Raw genomic sequence first — 21,914 nt, 5'->3', positions numbered from 1 at the left:
CGGCTCTTTTCCACGCCGAACACAGGCTGCGAGCTGCGTGAGACGTAACTGCAAGCGGCCATGTCGCGCCATATGCAATCTGTGACCCGCCACCAATCTCCCTGAAGTGCGCGCTCTCAAGCTGTCGGAACATGTCCCCACTTACCCATCGCACTCACACACCGGGGGCGGCGAACACAGGTCCCGGCTCCATGCCTGAGACACTGACAGCCTCGAGGGTGCAAACGGAAACGGAACGAAGGTCGAAGGACTTGGCGTTGCACGCTATATCGACATCGAATCGTACAACATCCGGCGGTTAACGATACAGGAAGGACGATACTCACCGCCGAAGGAGCGGTACTCGGTACAGTAGACTTTCCGAGCGGAGTATGGATGCAGCCTAAGAATAATACTCTTCGAGCACCTTTCCCCGCTTTCCCATCCAGGGCCACCGACGATTGGGGTTGATAGGGGTGTTGGGTTCAAGCTTCCAGCCTCGCCTGGCGAGCTCGATGACGAGTCTGCTAATGTTGCGTGTATCCTGAAGCCCCATAACAAGCATAGTCAGAATGGCGAGGTTATCTGGCAAGTGGAGCAGTGGATAGTAAATCGGCGCAACAGCGTCCGGAACTCACATCGATACCACTGTGTTGGCGGCCTTCGAACGGTTCGAGGCCGAGGGCATGCAGTTGGCGCGGGATGGAAAGCGTCACCCTGCGAGGAAGCGGGAACGCTCCGACCTGCGCCACAAACAAGCGTTAGCTGGACGTTTGCTCCTTCTGGAGGGCTGCCCACCTCACGAGGGTCTGCAGAAGCTGTAGTGAAATCATGCCATGCTCCAACTGCCCTCCGAACGTCCATAACGTCCCACGTTAGCCACACGGGTACCGGAATCTGCGGCCGCCAGACAGGTCAGTGCCACTCTTGTTCCTTGTTCCGCGTGCAGCGAACCTACCTTGGAGATAAAGCATTGCTTCACCACGAAGTCTCGGATGTCGTACGGGCCGTCGGTAGAGAAGCAGAAGCGCGCCAGGCGTTGCCCGTGGTGATCGATCAGCTTGTTCTTCTCAAGAAAGGTTCTGAACTCCTGCAGAACCTCTGGGAAGGTGGGCGCGCTATCCACTTGCTCCTGTTTGCGGCCCAAACGAGTATTGGCGGTCGCACGGGAGACTTCAGATTTAGTCACAGTGCGTACACGAGAATGGCCAGACTGACCTGCGTGATGCCCGTTAGGGTAGTGCAGAACGGAGAGAGCTGGGGCCTCCATGTGGGCCGTACGAAGCTCCGGAACTCGTCGACGACTTCGAGTACACGAGCCTTCCCTCTGGCGTTCTTATCTCTCCATCGAAGCAGACAGACAGGCCATTCCTGTGTGCAATGATTGCGCGAGTTAGTGTCAGCTTCGCGATGTCGGAAAATTTGCAAGCAAAAGAGCGTTCATCACGGTTTAGTAGAGTCGCATGGAACTATGCCATCCCCGATCTGGATACCAGTGGATGGGAGTAGCAGTGGCACGGATACGTGCCATGCCCCATAACTGTGGCAATGCGGAATCTGAGCGCCACTGGCGTCTGCTTGCTGACCAGAAGGTCTGAACAATGAATGGAACAGACCATTCTTCTCGCAACCAAACACGTTGCTTGTACAGCATGGCTTGCTCCACTGGTCCCAATGGGCAAATTGACCAATGTGCAGTCCCACAAGCATCCTGCGAGAGAGATACAGTGCGCGACCGCTGATTGCGATCTAGACCTTTCCTGTGTGAGAACACCTCACAATCAGGATCATGGGTGGCACGCCACACCCACAAGTCCTTTGTGCGACATGTCTTTGTGAACGGCGCTGCCAGGCATGATATCTCGATAGCAAGGAAAAGTCAATACACGCCATCTCTCACTCTACTTACGATAATCTCGTTAGGATAGTCGAATCCCGAGCCTTCGACGCATGTTCCCTCTACGTCGAGAACGAGGAAGGCATCGTACGGTTGCTTCGGGAGCTTGATCATGTCGCGCTCGTGCGGTAGGATCGAGAGGTTTCGCTGTTGCTCCTTGAAAGATTTGTCGTCGTCGGTAACGGGTGTGCTGGAAAGTGCGGTATCTGTGCGAGTCTTAGTGCTACTTTGGTACTGCTCGGGACCAGTGTGTCCTTCACACGACCGTGAGCCTGCGAGACGCCGCCAGAAAAAGATAAGCACGCAGAGGGCGAGCGCGAGCGCGGCGAGAAGAACGTTGGCGAGCTGCAGACGAGCAAAGAGGCTGTCTATGGCGACGTTGAGCGAGGTCATTTTGAAGTGCGAAGAGAAGCAGTGTATCCGAGACAGGTTCGTTAGCACAGGGGAAGCACCGATGGGACGGTTTTCGGGGTCCGCAGTCGATTTCGCCGAGCATCAACGTGCCGCGCTCAGCTGAAAAAGCGTCCTGGCTGCTCAATACATCGTCGGGGGTCGAGAGACACGTCCAAGAATATTTTCGTGGTTAAGTCGGGCTCGGAAGACCGCCAAGATGCGCTGCACATGGACTCATCGTCCCAACAAAAAAACCGAAGCACCATTGGCCCCGGGCATGCCGGCCCGCGCGACAGATTTGCCCTGCTTACGGCGGGCGCCTGAAATATTGCAGCATTCCATTCGGCGCATCTGTCTCTCAGTCGTCCGACGCCTCTTTCTTCCCATCCAACTGGTGGCGCGCCCTAACAAAGGTCTTCAACGGCCTATGACGACAATGCAACACGGCGACGACCTTGACGACGACTTTGTTCCTGACGACCTTGTGGCCTTGTCCGACGAGGAGGAGCTTCCGGATGCCGAAGACATCGGAGAGCTCTTGAGTGCGGATGAGGACGCAGGCGAGGTGCAGGCGGGGCAGTCTCTAAATGCTGCGGATAAAGAGAAGAAACGGAAGAGGAGAGCAAAGGAGAAGGAGCGCAAGCTAAAGGTGCGTCTCGTGTGCCCTCGTTTGCTTCTCGTGTTCTCACTTCCTCCTGCGAGCAGAAGCGGAAGCTAGCAGAGACGATAGAGCCAGTAGAGGCCCCCTCCATAGCCGCACAACCGCCTGTCCTACTTGCAGACTATATATCTTCAATGCAAGCGAAGACGTTTTCGAAAATGTCTGGCATTGAGCTCGCAGATATGCAAATCCCTGGTGAGTATCACTACAGCTCTTGTGCAGGTGCGTTCTGAGTGTTGACGCATAGACAGAGACTTCAATAGCGGACACAACTATGTGGACGGGTTCGAGAAACTTGGACCAGTTGGTGGATTTCATTACGAAGAGTATGTCCCACCTCTGTGAGTGTCTGGCTCGTGTATGCTCATGCTTGCCCTCAGTGTTACCCACTCTCCGTACGCGTATGGGGCAGAGATCCAAGCACAATGGAGCCCCGACCCTCCTTTTCGTTGCTGGAGCGGCCCTTCGAGTGGCGGATGTTACCAGAGTGCTCAAGGATAAGCGACTCCGAGGAGAGAAGGGAGGCGATGTCGCGAAGCTGTTCGCCAAGCATATCAAGATTGAGGAGCATGTAGGGTACTTGAAGAGGACCAAGATCGCGGCAGCAGTGGGCACCCCAGGACGCCTAGGCAAACTGTTGTGCGACACCGGTACGTCTAGTCTCAGACCCTGTCGGAACCGTCATGCTCACACACCGGCAACAGATGCTCTCTCGACGTCTGCTCTTACTCACATCATTCTTGACGTCTCGTTCCGGGACGTGAAGAAACGCTCACTTTTGGACATTCCGGAGACTCGGGACGAGGTTTTCAGGACAGTGCTTGGTGCGCCGAAAGTCTTCAACGGCTTGAAGCAGGGGACGATCCAGTTAGTGTTACTCTAGACGCATTTGTACCCACACACATCCCCCACATTCCTTCCCCTCATACAGCACCTAGAAAGGTCTGCAACAGGCCTCTATAATAGTCGGGTGTATGATACAATGGATTATTGAGAGTCGAAGTAGGATCAGAAGCCCTTGGGATTTGTCCTCAAGGTCATCTGCGACGCATATGAACGGAGAGCACTCAAGGTTTGAATCGTTGTGACGCACCCGTGTCCACTTGGGGACCTTGTGGATACCTTTTCGGTAACCCTTCGTATGGCGTGAAAAGACGGTGTATTTGTCCTTCGGTGGCATCTCATGCTCCTTGGGAAGCTCCAGAGCCTTGTCCTGTGCTCGCATAGTATTGGTCAAGCCAAAGGCTGCAACCAAGTGACAGACAGACGCACCAATGCCGCACACTGAACACCGCTCGCCCTCACCGCCTCAATAACTGAGTCCACCCGCTTCAGACGTGCACGGACGTTGGCCTTCCGCGTACGTGACAACTTCCATGGTGTCTTCCTGCAAGGCATATCAGCGCAAGGCTCTTCCACTCAGACTCTAAGGATAAGCACTTACCACAGAAGGCCAACAAAACTCGGCTGCGTTGGTCTGAAGGCCCCGAACATCGTCTGCCTGCAGCGGGAGGTGGAGGTCGCTGGACAGACGAGACCAAACGATCGGGAAAGGAAAGTGGCTGCTGACTAATCCGTCATTTGGCGCTTAGCAGCAAGACATGGACCGGCTTGCTCTGGTCACTCTTGCTCCTGGCTTGTATCAGGCCTCTGCCACTACCTTGCTCATCTTCCCCCTACATCTCTTTCACAAAATGAGCGTGGCAACGCAGTCTATGCCAGCGCCCCCGACACCGGCTATCAACGGGAATGGAGCACCTTCGCAGGAAGTGGATGGAACGAATGGAGTACACAAGGAGCCCAAGTTTGCCAGTGGTCTCATTCTCCCTCCTCCAGAAATCAAATGTGAGTATTCCATCTATGTCTTGTGTCAATACCGATGAGACCCATACTTACTTCTCGCGACACAGCTGTAATTGACCGCACCGCGCTCTTTGTGGCACGGTCGGCAAACCCGCCCCAGTTCGAGGAGAAGATCCGCGAAAACCAGCGTCAGGACCCCAAGTTTGCCTTCCTCAACCCGGCGGACCCTTACCATGCTTACTACAGACATCGCATGGACAAGGTCGTCCGCGGTGAGCTGGAGGAGGAGCCAGCACCGAAGGAAGGCGAGAAGCCCGAGGAGAAGCCTGTTGAGACCGCTCCAGTCGACCTCGGAGAGGAACCCCCCATCCCCGAGTTCATTCTGAACATCCCAAACATCACTGCCATCGACTTGTGCGTTTCTTCGTGCATTCTTTACTCCCGTATCTGTGCTGAATGGCCCATGTCCCACAGAGATATCATCAAGCTCACGGCACTCTTCACTGCACGGCGCGGTCGCCCGTTCCTTGCTGCACTTTCTGCACGGGAAGGACGGAACTACCAGTTCGACTTCTTGAGGCCGACACATTCACTATTTGGGTACTTCAATAGGTTGGTGGAGCAATACTCGAAAGTCCTCCTACCTAGTAAGGAGATGCTCGCGCAGTTGAAGGAACGCACACAAGATGGCGCTCGCTGGAAGGACCTCGAGGTAGCGAAGAAGCGCGCCCGGTGGGAGCAGGTCAAGCGTGAGCAGGACAAGAAACGTCAGGACGATAAGGAGGCGGAGAGACGTGAGCACTCAGTGGTTCCTTGTCCTTGTTAGCGACCTCTGACGTCTTCACAGTTGCGTTTGCTGAGATTGACTGGCACGACTACGCTATTGTCCAGACGATCGAGTTCACTGCTGCTGACGCAGCATCAGAATTGCCACCACCTATGAGCGTGCAAGAGGTGGAGAACATGACGCTCGCTCAGAAGAGGATGGCAGCCATGATCATGGAGACGACCGCGGAAGATGTCGAAGCTCACCGTGCACGTCAGGCCGCGGCTGAGGCTGAGGCTGCGGCAGCAGTTGGTGGTGCTGGTGCCGACCAAGAAGACACGGTCATGGAGGAGAGTGATGACGAGGATGACGAGGCGAAGGAGAGAAGAAGAAAGGAGGAGGAGGAGAGGCAGCGGGAGATCGAGCGTGCAAGGGCTATCCAGGCAAGCTCGCTCGATGTCGGCGGCCCCATGAAGATCAGGACGGACTATGTGCCCAAACGTGCGTACTGGATATATTTCTCGCTTGCGTCTACAGCTGACACCACTATCACCTAGTGCAAAAGAAGGGCATCGAGAAGCTGACGACATGTTCCATTTGTGGTCAGCAAATTGCTGTCGACGAGCTGCAAGAACATATGCGTATCGAGCTGCTCGACCCCAAGTGGAAATCGCAGCGCGACGCCCTCGAAGCACGCAAAGCACAAGCATCCGAACTTCAGCGCGGTGCGAACGTCGTGTCGTCGCTCAAGAACCTTGCACGCACACGTGTCGACATCTTCGGTGCCGAGGCGGACGAGGAGAAGCGGAAGAAGGAAGAGGAAGAAGAGCGGCTGCGCCGTAGGGAGCGCGAGAAGGACGTCTGGGACGGTCATACGGCGTCCAAGGCGAACACGCTCGACAAGTTCTCGACGAGCTCGAATATTGACGAGCAGATAGCGGCCATCCACCGTGCCAAGGGTCTCGGACCACAGGAGGCCAACGCTATCGGCCCCGGCATCGGACCTGCTGCCATCCCCGCTCCTCTCAACTCCCTCCCTCCTGCTCCATCATCTCTCCCAGCTCCCCCAGCGATGAGTGCCGGAGGCCCCAACCCCGCTTACTCCGCCGCAACGGTTTCGTCAGGCCCGCAGCCCGCCTCCATGTACCCTCAGCCTGCACCTGTCATGCTCCCGCCACTGCATTATCAAGGCATGGACGCCGCGCAGCCGTTTGGGTACCAGCCGCCCCCGGCTGGTGCGCCTATGATGCACCCTGCCCGCGCCGCGGCGATGGGTGCGCCCATACCCGTCGGTACACCACCGCAGATCGGCATGGTGCGCAGCGCGGACGAGATGGAGGACGGCTCGGACGGCGCGCCACCTGCGAAGCGTCAGCGCGTCGCGAAGCTCCCTGGTGGTGCGCTCTACCCCGAGCAGGACTGGATCAACATGCATCAGGTAAATAAATACCCAGTCTACTCTTCATATTGGTGCGACTCGATGGAACTGACAAACGGATTTTGCAGCATCCTATCTCGCTTCGCGTGCAGCTGCCTAACGAGACGTCCAGGCCCGAGTGGAAGTTTGACGGCACGGTTGTCACAATCCCCGACCTGCCGCTGAACCTGCTCGTATCCACGCTGCGGGACCGGATCATCCAGCACACGGGTAGCAGCGTCGGCGCGTCGAAGATTCGATTGTCGTATGCCGGCAAGATGCTCCCGAACATGCACACGATCGCCGCGTACAACCTGGAGGACGAGGACCTCGTCGTGGCGACGGTGCGTGACGAGAAGAAGAAAAAGTAGAGTAGCCGAGCGGACCCGGGAGGCTCTGCTCCAGCGCGTGTACGCTTCTCTTCTTCCTTTCTCTGCTTCCGAGTTCCCTTCTCTACTTACTTACTGCCGCTACTTGTTCGGACGCGGGGTTTGTTGTACTGAATACTATTGCCTATATAATGCGTGATCCTGTCCGAGAGTGACGTAAAAGAGACTACTAACCAGTTACTGACATGCGAGAGTGAAAGAAAGACGGCAAACGTGATCGGCTTGCGACACAGCCAACGAGTAACTACAGTACACTATGATACAATCCATCGAACCAGAGAACCGCCGCACCACACAAGGCCGGCAGCGATTGAGGAGAGGGGCGTAAGCAACCAGAGTGAGACAGCGAGGGCCAGCGCGACGACGCGCACCGCGCTCAAAGGACCCTCCGAGCGACAAGCGCGAACATGAGCACAAGCAGGACACATATGGCCGTGTCCAACAGGATCGGCGGACGGCGAGGCGTCGCACGCACAGCCGCGACAAGGGCCGGCTGAGGCGTGCCGTCTCTGGTAGCGGGCTGCGTGGCCGGCTGAGACTGGTCGGGGGTGCGCGGCGGGGTGAAGGACTGTGAGACAAGGGCAGCGTGGGCGTGTGGCCGGGTCGGCTTGGGTGCAATGAGCGGAATTGGGCGGCGGATGGTGATAGCCTCCTGGACAGGCAGGGGCTGAAGTTGAGGGACGGCCTCGGGGGGCTGCGGTGCTAGTCCGAGGGTGGTATGGGTATCTGACGGCGTGAGATCCGTCGTGACGGGAGCGGGGGAAGACGAGGTTGTCGAGTTATCTGTTGAAGAGTTCTCGCTCGAGGACGACGATGACGAGCTGCCCTCGGACGCAGGTGGGTCGGGCAAGTGCTCGAGGTTGGACGTGTTGCAGCGTGGGCATACCCATTCGCGAGACCTGCAGAGAGCGGACATAAAGCGGTGAGTAGGCGTTACAACATGCCCCGAAAGGGGATAGCTGAGAAGGTGACATACAGAGCAGCGAGACGCTTGCGTTCCGTTGTGGGGTATTCGAGCGCCCCGACGCCTACCGCGGCGGTGCCCTTGAGGGGGAAGAAGCCTTGCAGACCGATGATTGCTGGGGTAGACAGGGATGGTTAGGGCTGAGACCGAAAACGGACCGATATCGGACTCACCAGTGCGCACACCCCAAGCTGGCTGCCAGAGCTCCTCGTGATCTACGCAACGCCGGCGGTCAAAACACATCCGCAATCAGAGACAAAGTGAACGCACAATTCGTGAAGCTGATACAGATCTAGAGCAGAGCTATGAGACCTCATAAATAACAAGGCAACGGACAGAAGACGAACCTTGGTGTTGAGCTCAAACCTTCCGTTTGGGGTGAGCATCATGATAGCTGGCGGGCGGAAGGGGTATTCGGAGGGCAGTAGTATGCGGAAGTGGTACAGTCCGCCCTCGAACTCCGTGCCAGGAGGCCCTCGGATCGTGCAGTGCCATTCCTGCAGGATGTCAGTGTCGATCGGCTAGCGACGGCACGCGCCCTCGTATGTGAGACTCACGAAGATATCGTCCTGCCGGAACGTGAGCACTGAGCGCTGCAGATGCCAGAGATGTGCGACTTACTTCAAGTGGGGCCGCAGCATAGTCTGTACATGGGTCGTTGGCAAGCTCCCGGGCCTCCTGCATAATGCGCTTGACGGCTGCGCGCGTGTATGTGCATCAGTACTACTGACTCCCTTCCTCGCCACCCCGACCCAAATTCAGACACGTACCGGAGTTATTCTTGTTGAGACCTGTGCGGGCAGCCATGGCGTCGGCGTCGTATCGAGACGAGCAGGTCGCGTGCGGGAGGAGGGCGGGTGGCTGAGGATGGCGGAGGTCGATGAAAGCTGAAGCTGAAGTCACGGTGCTGAGCTGAGAGGTCGTTTCCTGGTGATTCCCCCGCACGCAGAGCAGGCGCCCATCAGGCTTCCCGCTACGTGGACACACGTGGCCCACCGGCCCGTGCCGTATTTGGTCCCCCTCTGCTTTTCCGGAGACCACCAGCTTGCTTTGATTCGCTTGAAGGTGCGCCAGCTGGCTTTCCTCGTCTTTACCTGGGCTCCTCGCTGAACGCTTGCTGCTTTCTCTTTTGCCGGGTGTGCTTGACTACGCGACGGGACGTAGCTTGTCGGTGAGGCGGGAAGATGTATATCGAAAAGCTCAAGGTTAGGCCGCGCCAAGGTGTGTTGCTACCCTCTCTCTTGCGCTGACTCTCACCCTGAGCACAATACGCGTTCGTTTGTCTCTAGCGACCGCTGTCAGGCCATGCACAACCCAGTTCGCGTCTATGCTCGCGTGCTGGTCTGCGACGGGTGACGTGATGTCCACGAGTGCATGCGCGGAATCTGCGAAGCAACTCCTGACCTGCATGCGCACTGCTGTGAGTGCCGTTTTCTTGTGCCATTATGGACGCGGGGCAAGATGTCCTGACGCATACTCTATAGCCTGCGCCGACGAGGAAACACAAACCTACCATCAACTACCATCTGGCTCGTCTTGGGAAGACCCTCAACTAGACATACTTCTCGGAGCGACCGTCTACACCCATACTCTTATCCTGCGTATGTCGCTGTATCATACGCCCATAATGCACTTCTGGTGAATACAGGACACGAAGACGAACGATCATTGGCGAGGCTGTATCCTCCCAGTATCAGGAGCGATTGCAGCACGCATGTTTCCTGGCTTGTGAGTGGGCGAGGTAAGTCGCTTCAAACAAGTGAGAGAGCACTATAGTCTCGGGCGTTGCGATCAGCTGGACTAGTTCCGATCCACTTTGTGATTTTGAAGGACGTATCCTCTGTTCTGGAATACAGGCGTTAGGGCAATGACAACGGAAGTCTAACTTACGTTACTTCTGGGTCGCATGTCCACTCCCACACATCCCATATACACATGCATCATTATTCCATTCGTTCACTGCGGTCTGCAAGATACAAGCTCCTCAAATAAAATACAAAACGCACATCCGAATGAAGCAGACGGGATGGCGGGGGGAGATATCGATTCCGGCCTACGTTTATCTGAGTGGAGGGTGGAAGCGCGGGGGAAACATGTACTACATCACGACGGAGAAGGCGGACGGCGGCGGAGCACCACTGTACGGGGACAGGGGCAGTGGGAAGGGATAAATGCGTAGTGAAGATAGAGAAAGGATATCCCGGATACGCGATACGTGCACCGCCGGTATCTATACTGCTGATCGAGTCCGCATCCGCAAGAGAGACAAAATGAAGACCGGAGATGTCGACGATGATAATGAGACTAGGCGGGAAGGAGAACGGTGTCGGCCGCAACGGCACACATCGGACGCGCGTTCACCGTGAGCCGAAGGTGTTCTCGCCCGAGTAACTGACATACAAGAAGCCGTCCTCGTCCCTGCGGTAAAGGTCAGTCAATAAGGGTGAACGACGACGCCACAGTGATGATGAACACGCACTTGTGCTCCTCGTAGATTGCGCTCATCAGCGCTGCCGTCGGGGGGAGTACCTCGTCTACGAATATGAAGATAGCCTTCTCCGGTGCGAGCTTGATGCGCTTCCGGATCACATAGACAAACTGGCCCACGGTGAGATCCTGCATCGCGACTGTTTAGCACGCCCGCCATGACACAGCTCGGAGGGAGGGCACGAGCACGCACTGATGGGACAAGATACTTCTTCTTGTCGATGGTGGGGATGTCTGTCTTGTCCGCCTTCTCGCAGATTACCTACGCGTCCCGCCGTGCGCAGCATCCGGAAGGTAAGAGGGCTGCAAGGGACACTAGAGTTGGGACAAACACGTACCGGTATCCTGTCTGGGTACTTCTGCCTAATGCGCTCCGCCTCGGCCTTGCGCTTCTCTGGAGAGTGGGACGGCTGATGAGTTCAGATCGCTGACATCGACGGGCTGCGCCACCAACCGAAGGGGTGCTCATCCTTGAACTTGGACCGCATGATGTGCTAGGTGTGTGGGGAATGGAAAGACTGGCGAGTGCGAGTGACGAGGTGGTGGTAGGCGAGAGAGAGAGGACGACAAGAGGCAGCGGACGACAAGGAGCTCAAGTAGTAGTCAGGAAACGGTCCATGCGCCGCCTGCTTCAAGTCGGGCGTGGCCCGTGACTCGGCAAACACGCGACAACAACGCCGCGAAGCTCGCCCGTTTTGGACACCTCTCCCCGGTCCCGCCCCTAGGCGCCCTCGGAACTCGTCCAACGCTGCCATCCACGTCTCCATCCGCTCGCCAAGCAGCGAGAATTAGGCCATAATTCGTATTTGTATTTGTTAGCCATTGTGGCAACGTAAGTACAAGGTAATTCAAGAATGGCCACGAATGCACCGGCCACACTCGAGTGGCACGAGGTGAGATGGTCGAACTGCGCTCATTTCCCAAATGTGAAACAAGCGTAGCAGCTTCACGTCGAGGCACACAAGGTTTAAGCGTGCTATGAGAAACTCACTGCGACCAAGAGAGGCCGACACCAAGCGGAGGTAACGTGGATCGCGCATGTCTGCTGCCACGCTGATACCGAGCTGCTGCAGATTGGTCCTTATGACAGAGCTCATTCTTCTTTGACCTGGGTCCTGCACTGGAGGGACGTCTTCACATGCCTATGTTACATAGGGGAGGGGGCGCTATCCCTTGCGGAACACCGCAACGCCACCAAGCCTTTGTCCCTATGCATGGACATTGACCACCCTTCAAAGTTCGGAGTTCAAAGCGCATACCGCTCCACGCAGTTCGCCGACCCCGCTTGGTCTTCATCTTTCGTCCGGTCACACTTTGCTATCACCCGGGCTTAACTCAATTGCCCGCTTTGACCAAGTGGCTCTGTCGCTATGGCCTTGGACTGCTTTGTCGTGGCGCTGGTGGCGTAAGGAGCCGTTATAAACCGCACCTGTTTTCCTGGTTGGAGTCTGCCAAACCCTCAAGAACGACCTCTCCGACTCCTTGCTTCCTGCTCTCAGCGTAGAGGGTGCAGAGCGTTGCCTTCTCGTCCCAGCCTACAAGCTTGACTTCGTTCGCTCTGCTTTCCTCATCAAGGATGTCTTCGTTGCAGTTTGTATTCAAGTTCACCCTTAGTCAGTCGAGTTCATTCGAAGGTTAACCGTACTCCTCACTCACGATGATTACAGCCGTCTTCGTTTTCGCTTTGCATGTCGGACTTGGTCTTCTTTTCCTTCTTTCGTTCATTGTTCGTTCAGGGAGGAGTAAGTACCCAATTCGTCGACGTGGTGTACTCGAGCTCAATATCGGTTCTACGTAGGCACAGAGGGCATTGCTATTGGCATAGAGGCTATCCTCATCTTTATGCTTTCTATACGGTACGTTTTGGAGCCACCGGACAGTTGGCGACGAGGCTGACTCCCTCTCCGCACTAGCCTATGGTACTACTACACCCGCTATCGGACGATGACGAACGCGCATCGTATGCAGCGCGACTCCGTTGACGAGCGCGTCTTCCTCGTGGCCCTCTGGGTCCTCAGTCTCGGTGGGTCCTGTCTCTAACAATAATTTGGCCACCCTGCACGTCACTGACCCACCTTCGCACATCCAACAGCCAACGCGGTGTGGATCACCGTCCATGCACTCAACCTTCCCGAAGGCTTCGCGGGGGTCCCCCATCCCGACGTCGCAGCCATCGCCTCAATCACGCTCATCTGGCTCGCGTGGACCGTTTGTGAGTACGCAACGTTCCCCTCAATATCTAATCCTCCCATGTGGCTGACTCTGTCCGTTCCCTCAGCGGTCCACCTGCTGTGGATACTCGTCCAAGAGGAGAATGCCTGGCTTGATGCGGTGGCCAAGGACGACGGGCCCGTGCGGTGGCCCTCGACTGCGGCGGCGGGCACGTACACGCCGCCGCCCCCACGGCGCTTCCCGAGCGACAAGCGCATCTCGGCGAAGATCGTCGCCGTGCAGCACGGCTCGCCCCCGGAGCTCTGGGCGAAGAAGAACTTTGGCAACCCGCGCGCTGAGGTTGGGGTCCCCGGTCTGCAGCCTGCGAAGCCGACGTATAACCCGAGGGCGCGCCAGTTTTGTGAGCCGCCCCCGGTGAAGACGTCGCGGTATCAATGGTATATCATCCCTGGGGAAGCCGTATAGGTTATTTGCGCCTTCTGTTCCTTCTCTTGTGCTCTTGTTTGTATGTGTTTCTCTTGTCTACCGCATCGTTTTTACGGTGTGGCTGGTTATTTCGCTCCCTGTCGTGCGAGCATGTCCACTCCTTGTTTGTAGCCATTTTGTCTCCCTTTCTCTCCCCTCGTGTAGCGATATCACGTATATTACGACACATACCTATTTTGGTCCCATAGACGATGGTTGATCCATATATATTGTACAACATCAAGAGAGCGAGCAACCTAGGAAGCACCCACAACAATGCATGGTATCCGTACATATGAGCAAGAATAAAGAGAGATGAGTATATGCGTCCGCCACATGCCCTAATCGAAGTCCGAGTCAAAGTGTCTCCACAGCTCGGAGTCTGAGCTATAGTGCTCAGTCTCCTCCGTGAGAGGCGGCCCCTCCTCCGCAGCGGCCTCCTCAAAGCTTGGACCGAGCGCATCATCCGGCAGCAAGTCCAACAGCCGTCCCTGGTCCTGCGTCAGCTCCCAGAACATCTCGTCCTCCTGGTCTTCTGTGCTTGTCGTAGTCGTAGTTGGGCCGGTTTGGGGGGGCGTTGAGTGAGGCGAGCTTGGAGCTGTTACGTAGGAGAGGGACTGCTGATACCACGAGGAGCAACTGCTCGCTGTGCTCTCAGCGTGGTGGTATCTGGCATCAGATGTGTTCCTTGAGGCTTGCGTCGGGGGCTGCGTATTGCTATCGCCACCACTCGGCGAGGCGCTTGGTGGGGGAGGAGTTGGGGAGACATAGAGATATGTAGACGGGGGCGGCTCTTCTGGAGCAAACGCGACCACGCCTTGCTCGACCACAACATAGTCGCACGACGCAGGCGGCGCCACAGACGAGAAGATCACAGTAAATCGCCGGTAGGGAATCCGTTGATCCTCCGGCGACTGGGACAGCGAGGATGGCGGAGGGTCGAGTCTCCGCCGCTTCGCCGCCCTCTCGCCGTCGCGCTGGCGTATGCCGGGATCGACTTCGGAGCGGGGCCGAGTGCGTATCGTGCGGCTCATCATTATGCGTACGTTGAGCTGGTTTGGCCAGACATGTCCGAGGATAGCTTCGTTGGCGTCCTCCCCGGGAAGGGAAAGCGCACGGGCGAACCATCGCGATTGGTCAGAGTAACGCAGCTCGCCCGGGCTCTTGTCGTCACCGTCGATGCGCGGGCGTGTGGGCCGCGTCGAGCTCAGGAGAACAACAGCAAGGCGATGCTTTGTTGCGAGCCTGAGGAGCAGCCGGGCGCATTTCCGTAAGTCCTGGGCTCGTGCTACGAGGTCGTCGTATTTGGGGTCCTTGTCTCGGTCAAAGAGATCTGAGAAGGTGTCGATGACAATGAGCTTGATAGGCTTCACGTTCTGAGCGGCCCGTTCCTCGATCAACTGGGGGATCACCTCGGTCAGGACGCGTTCGAGTGCTGCAAAGCTCATAACGCGGTTGGTCTTGACATTGGGGAAGCCGCAGTGCTCGGGAGTCAATAGCGGATGACAGTCGATCATTTGCTCCAGCCGGCCTGTCTGGAGCTCTTCGCGAGTCGTAATGTAGCATGAGGCGCCAGATAGCCCTCCTAGTCTCGAAGGTAGCTGAACCGTGAGGGAGAGCTGGAGTGCTAGCTGCGTCTTCCCGGCATTGCTGTCAACGTGGTGGTTAGAACAGCCGGCACTCCGTCCATATCTTCGATGACACACTTCTCTCCGGAGATTTCCCATATCAGCCCGGTGCGTATCCCTCCACCAAGGGCCTTGTCCATGTGAGACTCGCCAGTTGTGAACTTCTCCTCTCCAATGCTGGCCACGTCTCGCAGGAGACTGGGCGGCTGGTAGAGTTCCTTGCATACCATGTTGACGATGGCCTCCATCTCCCTGGCAGGTATCCTGCACTTCTTGGCTAATTCAACTGGCTTCTTCAGCAGAAGATCGGAGACAGTCTTGAGCTTCGCTGGGTGCTCGGTCAGGCTGACGCATACACGAGGATGATGCGCACGCACCTTTGGCAAGCATTGTCGCCTGTTTCATGGTGAGGCAAGAAAGATCGGAAAGATAGCGACTCTCCATGCTCAATCACTACCAATTAGCCCACCGGGAACTCCTGGTGGTTAGAATGCGGAGAGCAAACGCGGTCCAGCGAAGACTCAGCGACGCCTCCAACAGTGATCCAGTCAAGACGCGATCGGCGTTGATCGCGTTCAACAACCTACCCGAGAAGCACGTGCCAGTGATCGTAACGTACCCCAATTATGGTCTTAATGGTCCTGGAATTTCGAGGGCCAAATGTACGTCCTCGCTGTGTGATCCGATCCATGCATACAAGCTGGTATATACTATGGTACAGGTCAAGCAAATCCAAGAAAAAAAGTCCACAAGGATGATCGATTCGGCTACTGACGTCTACCCACTGACTGGGAGGACTCGGTGCGACCAAGCAACCCGCCGACGACGTTCGTCACCGTCTCGGTGATTTGTCGCTGATGCGCCTGCGCATGCTTCACGTAGAATAGCCGGACAGCGGTCGAGTTCCATATACCCAACGGCGTCATTCCACGCACGTAGATCTCACCCCATATCAGCGAAGTCAGCCAGACTATCGAGGCGTCTGACCACTAGATGCGGGTGGGGGCAGTCAGCCACAGATCATCGTGCTACAATCAGCTCAACGGGTCTCACCTGGAACTTCCTTGGTGATAGCGGTGGCGCCTTCGGCAGGACGTGCTCGAGATTGGCGCTTCGCAGCATGTCGATGATCGCACTGTTTGCTGTTGTCGCGTTCAACGATGCTTGCAGGTTCTGAACCTTCGGCAACAGCTCCGATATGACCAGCATAGGGATGTCTAGAGGAAGTCTACAAGAATCACTCAGCTTTCTGCAACCGTCGTAAGCCCATGAGAGCACTCACCCTTGGTGCCACGACGACACCCACTCCTGCGTAGGCACGAACCCATTCCGCCCCACCCCCGCAGCCGCGAGACGCTCCAAGCTGCCCGTCATATCGCCCGATAGTGACCTCCCAGCCGCTCTCATCTTGCCTCGCGCCTTCTCCGACATCGCGGCCGAGCCACCTGGAGGAGAAGGTAGTCCAGGAGTCTCTGCTGCAGTAGGCGACATCAGAGGCCTCGTCGCTGACTCGTCCTCAGCTGGTCGCGTATGGGCTCCCTCAGGCAACGTGTCGGTCGACTCCGTACTGCGTGGCAAGTCCAACGATCCTGTCTCGTTGCGCAGTAGACGCGCCTTCTCGCTCGCCGGAGCACCCTCCTCTTCATCGGGTGCGCGGTTCTTGCCCTTGTTGATCGAGCCTTTGCCCTGCTTCGCACGCTCCTCTTTCGCTTGCTGGACACGCCGGATCTCCCGAAGACCACGACCAAGGGTGAAGGTGCCGAGGTCCTCGAACTGCTTGTGGGCGCGGATGATTCCGTACGCAAGGTTGGGGTTATCAGAGAGGTTGTGCAGGAGGACGCCATTGAACGCTTCGAGCATGAAAAAGAGAAGCCGGGGATGCCCTTCGTCGGAGAGGAGGAACGAGGGGTTTGAGAAGGCTGTGAACAGTTGCAGCAGCCGCGCAGAAGAGGTGACGCTTAGGTTTTTGAAGTACGGAGCAGAATTGGACAGGGCGATGATGAGAGCAGGGTATAGGGAGTTCAGAGTACCTGATGTCGTGGCGACCATGGCATAGATGGACTGCGAGACTGTCAGCACAAAACTCGTGGTGAATCATTACCGACGTACTTGAATCATGAAGTCCCCGGCATTACCCGGGGTCGCGAATTTCGGCGGGATCTGGGTCTTCACGGGTGAGCTCAGCCTCATACCGAATGCCCGCTCTGCGGAGAGGCTTTGGATCAAGTAAGACAGGACTCGGCACATTCCATGTTGTTCTGGAGTTCTCGTTCAGCAGAACACCCAGGAAGATATGCACAACGAGTTCACCTGGCTTGTCCTTGATCTCAAGGCTGTAGCAGAGTAGATATGCTAAAATATCTACTGCTTTCTCGGAGTCGAGGAGGTATGCACGGAATTTCTGCGATAGATCTGTTAAAATAAGAAGCAAATATGCTCCGCCATACGGTCACGTACCTTGTTGAGTTCTACCATCTTCCATAGGAAGACGACTGCGGAGGCATCAGAATAGCTCGTACAAGACACAACGTAGGCACTGACTCGTCTCGACCATGTACGGCGCTGACTTCTTAGCACCAGGAAGGAGACCATTCACCGACGACATGTGATCCTCGAATATGCCTACTATGCCGTTCAAAATGAAGGACAAGTCGGTTGGTCGATGCTGCATTTCCGACTAGGTCAGAGAGTTTGAATCAAGGTGACGGAGACTTTCGACTCACCAACTTGGCGATGAAGTACCTGAAAGCATTGGTTTTGGCAGTCGGACCAGAGGCTTCATCGCGCGCGCTCCCGCTCTGGAAATCGAGCAACACGCACAGCACTTGGAAACATGTGGAGACAAGGGTCGTGCGTGGATCCTCCCCCTTCATCAGTAGGTGGTTGTACGGCAGACGTCCTGCAACAGTGCCCATCACGTTGGCATTCCCAGGGTGAGTAGCGTTCATGGCAGTGTTCATCAGAGAGCACAAGACCGTCAGAACATCGCGCCGGGGCAACTTTTGCACAAAATGGAGGGTGTACGAGGATGGGGAGGTGAACAAGTTTGAAGGCGGGACATAGATCTGTCGCGAGAGGAGAACGAGGAGTAACCGGAGCACCTCCGTCTTGTTGCTCTCGTACTGCTGGCTCGGGCCGGGATCTGCAGTGGACCCAACTCCCTTCTCCCTGTCGCGCGGCATGTCATGACAACTTCGTCCCAAACAAATGCGCAAAACATACCATATGACATAGTTGATCTTGTAGTGGTCCACCTGTATCTTCGTTGGCAAAGTAAACCCACAGCAAAACATCAGGTCAATGAGGCAGCTGAACAGCCGCTCTGCAATGGACGGGTGCGTCTCTTTCGGCTTCTCCGTAGACTGCGCTTGAGCAGGCGGAGACTTGGGGGCACGCTCGGCATCCTCGTCCTCGTCGCTGTCTTCCTCATCCTCAATGACAAATTGTGGTTGCGCACTCGCATCCTCTACTGCCGGACCGCCCGCGCCCGAAGTGTTGCTGCCCTCCTGCACCTCGACTCGCTTCCAGAGGACCTCGAGCTCGAACTTGCTCGTCTCGCTCTCGATATCGAAGACCGCGGGGAGGACGCGCTGCAGGACTCGGATGCAGTTTAGGACCTCTTTGGTGGCGTTGCGCTCCGCACCTGCGCCCGTGCCTGTGCGGTAGAGCGAGGACGCGAGCGAGGTGACGGGTGAGGACGGGGGCGCAGGGAAGGTGTGATCGGAGACGAGGTTGAATAGGCGGGAGGTGATGACGCGAATGAGCGTCGCGACGTTTTCGGGTGCCTCGTACAGTGCGCGACGGACTGCCGGTATGGGTGGGAAGTAGACAGGCGGGGAACGGGGATTGTCAGGCTCATTCATCCATGTGCCCGCTGGAGAGAGGGAGTATGCACGTACTATCGTTGTGTGAGATGAGGGTGAAGACGTCCGACGCTGAGTCGAACAGGACAACATACTAAGGGCGCGGAGAGAAGGTTTGTCAGAAGATGAGCGCGAGGCGGCGCACGGTCACTACCACACACCTGGTCCCAATACGAGTCTCTCTCCGAGATGTTCTACGGGTGCACGCGCACGAATTTGTTCATTCACATAACCGCTTTCATCACCTCGTGATGCCTGTACTCACTCGAGTGGTAGCGAGCCTCGCTATGCCACCAGGCTGACTGCGGAAGGCCAGCTTCGGTTGGTCGCCCAGCAGGTTGAAGGGGTCCGGGATTTTCTGAGGCAGTTTCGAGAACATCTTCAGGCCGTCCATAGAGTTTCAAAGGTTTCCGGTTCCTCAGAAGAGTGTGTAGAGAGACCGGACTGCTAAGAAAGGTCGTGGAAGGTCGTGGTACAATGAGAAGCAGAGGATGCGGGAGGGCAGTGGCAGTACGTGATCTCAGATCTAGGCACAGGACGCGTGCGCGGTATCGCGTCTGTGGCGCGCTCTCCCTGTCTTTCACGTTCGTTTTGCCATCTGCACGAGTCCCTGAATCCTTGTTGATCACATACATTTCGGGTCTGCCATGCTTGCAACGACGCTACTCAGACTGCAATGCATCCTGCGCCGGTGAGGGAGAAACTTCAAGCCCCCCATCTGGTCGTCGATTCACTTAGTGAACACATGGGACGTGTCGCGGGGTGCGATATCAAAGTGACAATGTGATGGTAGAGACCGCCTTCATTCCTCCGAACATACTATACATTTTGTAGGAGCTTCGCAGTACACGTCAACATACAACATGGAATCCGCGTGATAAATCCGAGGACAGAATTTCGACCTTGTCCCAATCATCAACACTGCCTGGCGAAGGTTCCACTCGGCTTGCTGCCCGATCCCTCCTCGAGGCGACCATGGTGGCCCTCAACCGTCTTGCGACCCTTGAGCGCATTCAAGGCGTGGATTGGAGAGTCGTCTTTCGCGAGGCCCTCGACCACCTCGATCTGCAAGCAACGGAGGTCAGAGCCTATCGGGAAGTGCCGTACACACCACCAGGACTCACGATATCGGCGACCAGCCTGTCGACCATGACAGCAGTCAGGTTCTCGCGGACGACCACGCGGAGGATCTCCACGCTCTGCAAGTCCGGCGCGAGCTCGTAGTTCGGGACGATCCAGCCCTTCGCCCTTAGGAGAACCTGGACCCACTTTTGCTGGACGTCCGGGTGCTTCTGCTTGAAGTCGTCGGAGAACCTGAACGATACGACAGGAAGCCCGGGGACGTAGTTCTGTGTTCGAAACGTTAGCCGGGTTGGATGACGCGGGTGACCGCACCAGCCTCACCTCGACCTTTTCCTCATTGAATCCAATCGTCGCATGAACAGCCGACGTGACGCCGTCAACGTCAACTGGTCTGTGGATGTCGCTCAAGACCACAAACAAGCCGCTCTTCTCGAGGGCGCGACTCAGCAAGCGCGCATTCTTGAGATCTTGCAAGGCGACGTTCCTGTATCCCTCGAACCCGAGGTGTACGAAGTTGAAGTATTGAGCGATGATCGGGTGCGCGGGTCGAGAGAAGTTGAGTGAGAAGGAGTACTCGACCGACCCAAGGTAGTGCAGCTCGAAGATCAGGTCCTTGGGCAGGAGGGTCTTGGAACGCCAGACAACCCAGCCAACACCGACGTAGGAGAGACCGAACTTGTGGCCCGATGCGTTGATCGAAACGACACGGGGAATGGTGAAATCCCATTCCAGTTTTGGAGTCGCGAAAGGAGCTATGAAGCCGCCGGATGCACCATCAACGTGAATGGGTACAGAGTGGCCGGTGCGAGCTTCGTACTCGTCAAGCAGCGCCGCCATCTCCTTCACGGGCTCGTAATGCCCGGTGTAAGTGCCTATATTTGCTCGATGAGATCCCTGAACAGCACGAAGCAAATTCTGATACATACTTCCGAGGATGACATAGACGCCGATCGTGTTCTCGTCCACGTACTCCATAGCCTTCTTGGGGTCAAGCCGGTAGTGGCTTTCCTCGGAGACGGGTACAAGGCGCGCTTCGACATCGAAATAGCGAGCGAACTTTTCGAGGGCGACCTGCGCGTTTGCACCCATAACGATATTCGGGCCTGGCTCGTGGACCGACTTGCCGGCAGCCTTGCGTTTCTCCTGCCAGATGCGCTTCATGGCGAGGCCTCCGAGCTGAATGGCCTCGGAAGAGCCGGTGGTCGCAGTACCGATTGCTTGGTGAGTTGAGGGCGCGTGCCACAAGTCGGCGAGAATGGAGATGCAGCGCGTATGGATGACCTCTGTGATGAAATGAGTGCACGGTACAGTGGATAGGGCAGGGGTCGGTCACGTACGAGTCATGGGATATTCATCCTGGTCAATAAGGTTCTTGGAGATATTCTCCATCATCAGTTGGTCGGCCTGCTTCGGCATCCATGTGTGAACGAAGGAGGCAAGGTTGAGGGCGGGAGTGCCGTCAAGAGACAGCTCGTCGTGGATGAGTTGGTACGCCGCGTCGGCATTCACACCCTGCAAGAATTGAGTGTTGGTGAGCAGACATACCCAGAGGTTGAAGAGGCGAACCTTGGATGGTAGCTTATACTTAGGAATTGGATCGGTGCCATAGCGAGCACCGTATGCATTGTTGATGTTATGGTTGGTGGAGCTATGAACGTGAACCTTGCTCGGGTTGTCCTGTGCGGTGTCAGACGTATGCAAGGCCCCTGGTACGCCATTCGCACCTTGGCAGACTGGATGAGCTGGTCGGCGTTGAGATGCTGTAGCAAGATGAGAGGAGATCAGCGACGAGGGAGAACGGGGAGCAAGAGACGTACCTTGGAGAGGGCCATGGTGGGGATACGAGGGATCCTTGGGTGTACTTGAGGCTATATGTATGCTGCGACGCAGAGGAGGGAGCTGCTAAAAATACGGCGCAGAGAGGTGTCGCGCTGCAAGGGGATGACA

At 56.6% G+C, this 21,914-nt stretch overlaps 11 protein-coding genes across 11 annotated transcripts; 4 read left to right on the top strand and 7 right to left on the bottom strand.

Annotated features, from left to right (window-relative positions):
- Window positions 1-239: 239 nt before the first annotated feature.
- L226DRAFT_608848 (uncharacterized protein) lies at window positions 240-2,446 on the bottom strand. The gene is made up of 6 exons (XM_067685976.1): window positions 1,889-2,446; window positions 1,198-1,350; window positions 938-1,111; window positions 778-876; window positions 618-722; window positions 240-523 (listed from the first exon to the last, which is right to left on the bottom strand). Exons 1-6 carry the CDS (start codon window positions 2,267-2,269, stop codon window positions 383-385), a joined length of 1,053 nt encoding a protein of 350 aa, XP_067540420.1. The 5' UTR covers window positions 2,270-2,446; the 3' UTR covers window positions 240-382.
- Window positions 2,447-2,612: 166 nt separating this feature from the next.
- Window positions 2,613-3,980, top strand: L226DRAFT_183156 (uncharacterized protein). The gene is made up of 4 exons (XM_067672718.1): window positions 2,613-2,918; window positions 2,975-3,125; window positions 3,182-3,256; window positions 3,311-3,980. Exons 1-4 carry the CDS (start codon window positions 2,697-2,699, stop codon window positions 3,811-3,813), a joined length of 951 nt encoding a protein of 316 aa, XP_067540419.1. The 5' UTR covers window positions 2,613-2,696; the 3' UTR covers window positions 3,814-3,980.
- L226DRAFT_530039 (mitochondrial 54S ribosomal protein mL60) lies at window positions 3,716-4,447 on the bottom strand. Its single transcript, XM_067679749.1, has 4 exons — window positions 4,375-4,447; window positions 4,203-4,317; window positions 4,024-4,143; window positions 3,716-3,971 (listed from the first exon to the last, which is right to left on the bottom strand). The coding sequence occupies exons 1-4, from the start codon at window positions 4,422-4,424 to the stop codon at window positions 3,939-3,941; spliced, it is 318 nt and encodes a 105-aa protein (XP_067540418.1). The 5' UTR covers window positions 4,425-4,447; the 3' UTR covers window positions 3,716-3,938.
- Window positions 4,448-4,571: 124 nt separating this feature from the next.
- Window positions 4,572-7,472, top strand: L226DRAFT_500088 (uncharacterized protein). Its single transcript, XM_067677749.1, has 6 exons — window positions 4,572-4,775; window positions 4,841-5,147; window positions 5,208-5,527; window positions 5,581-6,000; window positions 6,057-6,937; window positions 7,006-7,472. The coding sequence occupies exons 1-6, from the start codon at window positions 4,625-4,627 to the stop codon at window positions 7,285-7,287; spliced, it is 2,361 nt and encodes a 786-aa protein (XP_067540417.1). The 5' UTR covers window positions 4,572-4,624; the 3' UTR covers window positions 7,288-7,472.
- Window positions 7,473-7,681: 209 nt separating this feature from the next.
- On the bottom strand, window positions 7,682-9,076 carry L226DRAFT_566407 (UBC-like protein; the record flags this gene model as incomplete). The annotated part of the gene is made up of 8 exons (XM_067683912.1): window positions 7,682-8,204; window positions 8,282-8,384; window positions 8,443-8,484; window positions 8,540-8,561; window positions 8,617-8,766; window positions 8,827-8,838; window positions 8,891-8,967; window positions 9,040-9,076. The coding sequence occupies 8 exons, from the start codon at window positions 9,074-9,076 to the stop codon at window positions 7,682-7,684; spliced, it is 966 nt and encodes a 321-aa protein (XP_067540416.1).
- A 220-nt stretch (window positions 9,077-9,296) lies between these two features.
- On the top strand, window positions 9,297-10,053 carry L226DRAFT_530036 (mitochondrial 37S ribosomal protein mS37). Its single transcript, XM_067679748.1, has 4 exons — window positions 9,297-9,334; window positions 9,434-9,490; window positions 9,559-9,689; window positions 9,754-10,053. The coding sequence occupies exons 2-4, from the start codon at window positions 9,454-9,456 to the stop codon at window positions 9,823-9,825; spliced, it is 240 nt and encodes a 79-aa protein (XP_067540415.1). The 5' UTR covers window positions 9,297-9,334; window positions 9,434-9,453; the 3' UTR covers window positions 9,826-10,053.
- Window positions 10,054-10,235: 182 nt separating this feature from the next.
- On the bottom strand, window positions 10,236-11,274 carry L226DRAFT_500085 (symbiosis-like protein). Its single transcript, XM_067677748.1, has 5 exons — window positions 11,211-11,274; window positions 11,095-11,150; window positions 10,950-11,018; window positions 10,749-10,885; window positions 10,236-10,687 (listed from the first exon to the last, which is right to left on the bottom strand). Exons 1-5 carry the CDS (start codon window positions 11,242-11,244, stop codon window positions 10,627-10,629), a joined length of 357 nt encoding a protein of 118 aa, XP_067540414.1. The 5' UTR covers window positions 11,245-11,274; the 3' UTR covers window positions 10,236-10,626.
- Window positions 11,275-12,098: 824 nt separating this feature from the next.
- L226DRAFT_183047 (uncharacterized protein) lies at window positions 12,099-13,564 on the top strand. The gene is made up of 6 exons (XM_067672717.1): window positions 12,099-12,369; window positions 12,424-12,498; window positions 12,555-12,612; window positions 12,670-12,779; window positions 12,849-12,968; window positions 13,035-13,564. The coding sequence occupies exons 1-6, from the start codon at window positions 12,333-12,335 to the stop codon at window positions 13,391-13,393; spliced, it is 759 nt and encodes a 252-aa protein (XP_067540413.1). The 5' UTR covers window positions 12,099-12,332; the 3' UTR covers window positions 13,394-13,564.
- On the bottom strand, window positions 13,565-15,351 carry L226DRAFT_183037 (uncharacterized protein). The gene has a single exon (XM_067672716.1). It carries the CDS (start codon window positions 15,244-15,246, stop codon window positions 13,735-13,737), a length of 1,512 nt encoding a protein of 503 aa, XP_067540412.1. The 5' UTR covers window positions 15,247-15,351; the 3' UTR covers window positions 13,565-13,734.
- A 337-nt stretch (window positions 15,352-15,688) lies between these two features.
- On the bottom strand, window positions 15,689-19,349 carry L226DRAFT_530032 (uncharacterized protein). Its single transcript, XM_067679747.1, has 12 exons — window positions 19,150-19,349; window positions 19,046-19,078; window positions 18,921-18,978; window positions 18,244-18,826; window positions 17,745-18,189; window positions 17,563-17,686; window positions 17,479-17,513; window positions 17,332-17,422; window positions 17,131-17,279; window positions 16,304-17,082; window positions 16,075-16,249; window positions 15,689-16,010 (listed from the first exon to the last, which is right to left on the bottom strand). Exons 1-12 carry the CDS (start codon window positions 19,276-19,278, stop codon window positions 15,789-15,791), a joined length of 2,823 nt encoding a protein of 940 aa, XP_067540411.1. The 5' UTR covers window positions 19,279-19,349; the 3' UTR covers window positions 15,689-15,788.
- Window positions 19,350-19,667: 318 nt separating this feature from the next.
- L226DRAFT_608840 (glutamate decarboxylase) lies at window positions 19,668-21,871 on the bottom strand. Its single transcript, XM_067685975.1, has 8 exons — window positions 21,785-21,871; window positions 21,692-21,727; window positions 21,534-21,644; window positions 21,305-21,479; window positions 20,894-21,250; window positions 20,289-20,839; window positions 20,009-20,233; window positions 19,668-19,949 (listed from the first exon to the last, which is right to left on the bottom strand). The coding sequence occupies exons 1-8, from the start codon at window positions 21,797-21,799 to the stop codon at window positions 19,800-19,802; spliced, it is 1,620 nt and encodes a 539-aa protein (XP_067540410.1). The 5' UTR covers window positions 21,800-21,871; the 3' UTR covers window positions 19,668-19,799.
- Window positions 21,872-21,914: the final 43 nt, after the last annotated feature.

This window comes from Lentinus tigrinus (assembly GCF_003813185.1).
Source record: "Lentinus tigrinus ALCF2SS1-7 unplaced genomic scaffold L226scaffold_3, whole genome shotgun sequence".
In the NCBI taxonomy this organism is placed as follows: domain Eukaryota; kingdom Fungi; phylum Basidiomycota; class Agaricomycetes; order Polyporales; family Polyporaceae; genus Lentinus; species Lentinus tigrinus.
The sequence above is the reverse complement of the archived record's forward strand: the minus strand, read 5'-3'. Positions and strand labels throughout refer to the sequence as shown.

Bases quoted from the DNA above. Each gene is read 5' to 3' on its own strand.
- L226DRAFT_183037 (XM_067672716.1), bottom strand. From the start codon at position 15,246: ATGCAAGGAACTCTACCAGCCGCCCAGTCTCCTGCGAGACGTGGCCAG.
- L226DRAFT_530036 (XM_067679748.1), top strand. From the start codon at position 9,454: ATGTATATCGAAAAGCTCAAGGTTAGGCCGCGCCAAG. The intron at 9,491-9,558 runs GTGTGTTGCTAC...GTTTGTCTCTAG, and splicing joins CAAGGTTAGGCCGCGCCAAG to CGACCGCTGTCAGGCCATGC. The intron at 9,690-9,753 runs GTGAGTGCCGTT...CATACTCTATAG, and splicing joins TGACCTGCATGCGCACTGCT to CCTGCGCCGACGAGGAAACA.
- L226DRAFT_530032 (XM_067679747.1), bottom strand. From the start codon at position 19,278: ATGGACGGCCTGAAGATGTTCTCGAAACTGCCTCAGAAAATCCCGGAC. The intron at 19,079-19,149 runs GTGAGTACAGGC...GTGCACCCGTAG, and splicing joins CGAGGCTCGCTACCACTCGA to AACATCTCGGAGAGAGACTC. The intron at 17,423-17,478 runs GTACGTGACCGT...GATCTATCGCAG, and splicing joins AGATGGTAGAACTCAACAAG to AAATTCCGTGCATACCTCCT.
- L226DRAFT_530039 (XM_067679749.1), bottom strand. From the start codon at position 4,424: ATGTTCGGGGCCTTCAGACCAACGCAGCCGAGTTTTGTTGGCCTTCTG. The intron at 4,144-4,202 runs GTGCGTCTGTCT...ATGCGAGCACAG, and splicing joins GTGTTCAGTGTGCGGCATTG to GACAAGGCTCTGGAGCTTCC. The intron at 3,972-4,023 runs GTGCGTCACAAC...TATGCGTCGCAG, and splicing joins AGGTCCCCAAGTGGACACGG to ATGACCTTGAGGACAAATCC.
- L226DRAFT_183047 (XM_067672717.1), top strand. From the start codon at position 12,333: ATGTCTTCGTTGCAGTTTGTATTCAAGTTCACCCTTA. The intron at 12,499-12,554 runs GTAAGTACCCAA...GGTTCTACGTAG, and splicing joins CATTGTTCGTTCAGGGAGGA to GCACAGAGGGCATTGCTATT. The intron at 12,613-12,669 runs GTACGTTTTGGA...TCTCCGCACTAG, and splicing joins ATCTTTATGCTTTCTATACG to CCTATGGTACTACTACACCC.
- L226DRAFT_183156 (XM_067672718.1), top strand. From the start codon at position 2,697: ATGACGACAATGCAACACGGCGACGACCTTGACGACGACTTTGTTCCT. The intron at 2,919-2,974 runs GTGCGTCTCGTG...TCCTGCGAGCAG, and splicing joins AGAAGGAGCGCAAGCTAAAG to AAGCGGAAGCTAGCAGAGAC. The intron at 3,257-3,310 runs GTATGTCCCACC...GCTTGCCCTCAG, and splicing joins GGTGGATTTCATTACGAAGA to TGTTACCCACTCTCCGTACG.
- L226DRAFT_500088 (XM_067677749.1), top strand. From the start codon at position 4,625: ATGAGCGTGGCAACGCAGTCTATGCCAGCGCCCCCGACACCGGCTATC. The intron at 5,148-5,207 runs GTGCGTTTCTTC...CATGTCCCACAG, and splicing joins AACATCACTGCCATCGACTT to AGATATCATCAAGCTCACGG. The intron at 6,938-7,005 runs GTAAATAAATAC...CGGATTTTGCAG, and splicing joins ACTGGATCAACATGCATCAG to CATCCTATCTCGCTTCGCGT.
- L226DRAFT_608840 (XM_067685975.1), bottom strand. The intron at 21,645-21,691 runs GTGCGAATGGCG...GACACCGCACAG, and splicing joins AGCTCATCCAGTCTGCCAAG to GACAACCCGAGCAAGGTTCA. The intron at 19,950-20,008 runs GTGAGTCCTGGT...CGTTGCTTGCAG, and splicing joins ACAGGCTGGTCGCCGATATC to ATCGAGGTGGTCGAGGGCCT.
- L226DRAFT_500085 (XM_067677748.1), bottom strand. From the start codon at position 11,244: ATGCGGTCCAAGTTCAAGGATGAGCACCCCTTCG. The intron at 11,151-11,210 runs GTTGGTGGCGCA...CCCACTCTCCAG, and splicing joins CAAGGATGAGCACCCCTTCG to AGAAGCGCAAGGCCGAGGCG. The intron at 11,019-11,094 runs GTACGTGTTTGT...CGGGACGCGTAG, and splicing joins AGTACCCAGACAGGATACCG to GTAATCTGCGAGAAGGCGGA.
- L226DRAFT_608848 (XM_067685976.1), bottom strand. From the start codon at position 2,269: ATGACCTCGCTCAACGTCGCCATAGACAGCCTCTTTGCTCGTCTGCAG. The intron at 877-937 runs GTAGGTTCGCTG...TGGCGGCCGCAG, and splicing joins AGCAATGCTTTATCTCCAAG to ATTCCGGTACCCGTGTGGCT. The intron at 524-617 runs GTGAGTTCCGGA...ATGGGGCTTCAG, and splicing joins GCCAACACAGTGGTATCGAT to GATACACGCAACATTAGCAG.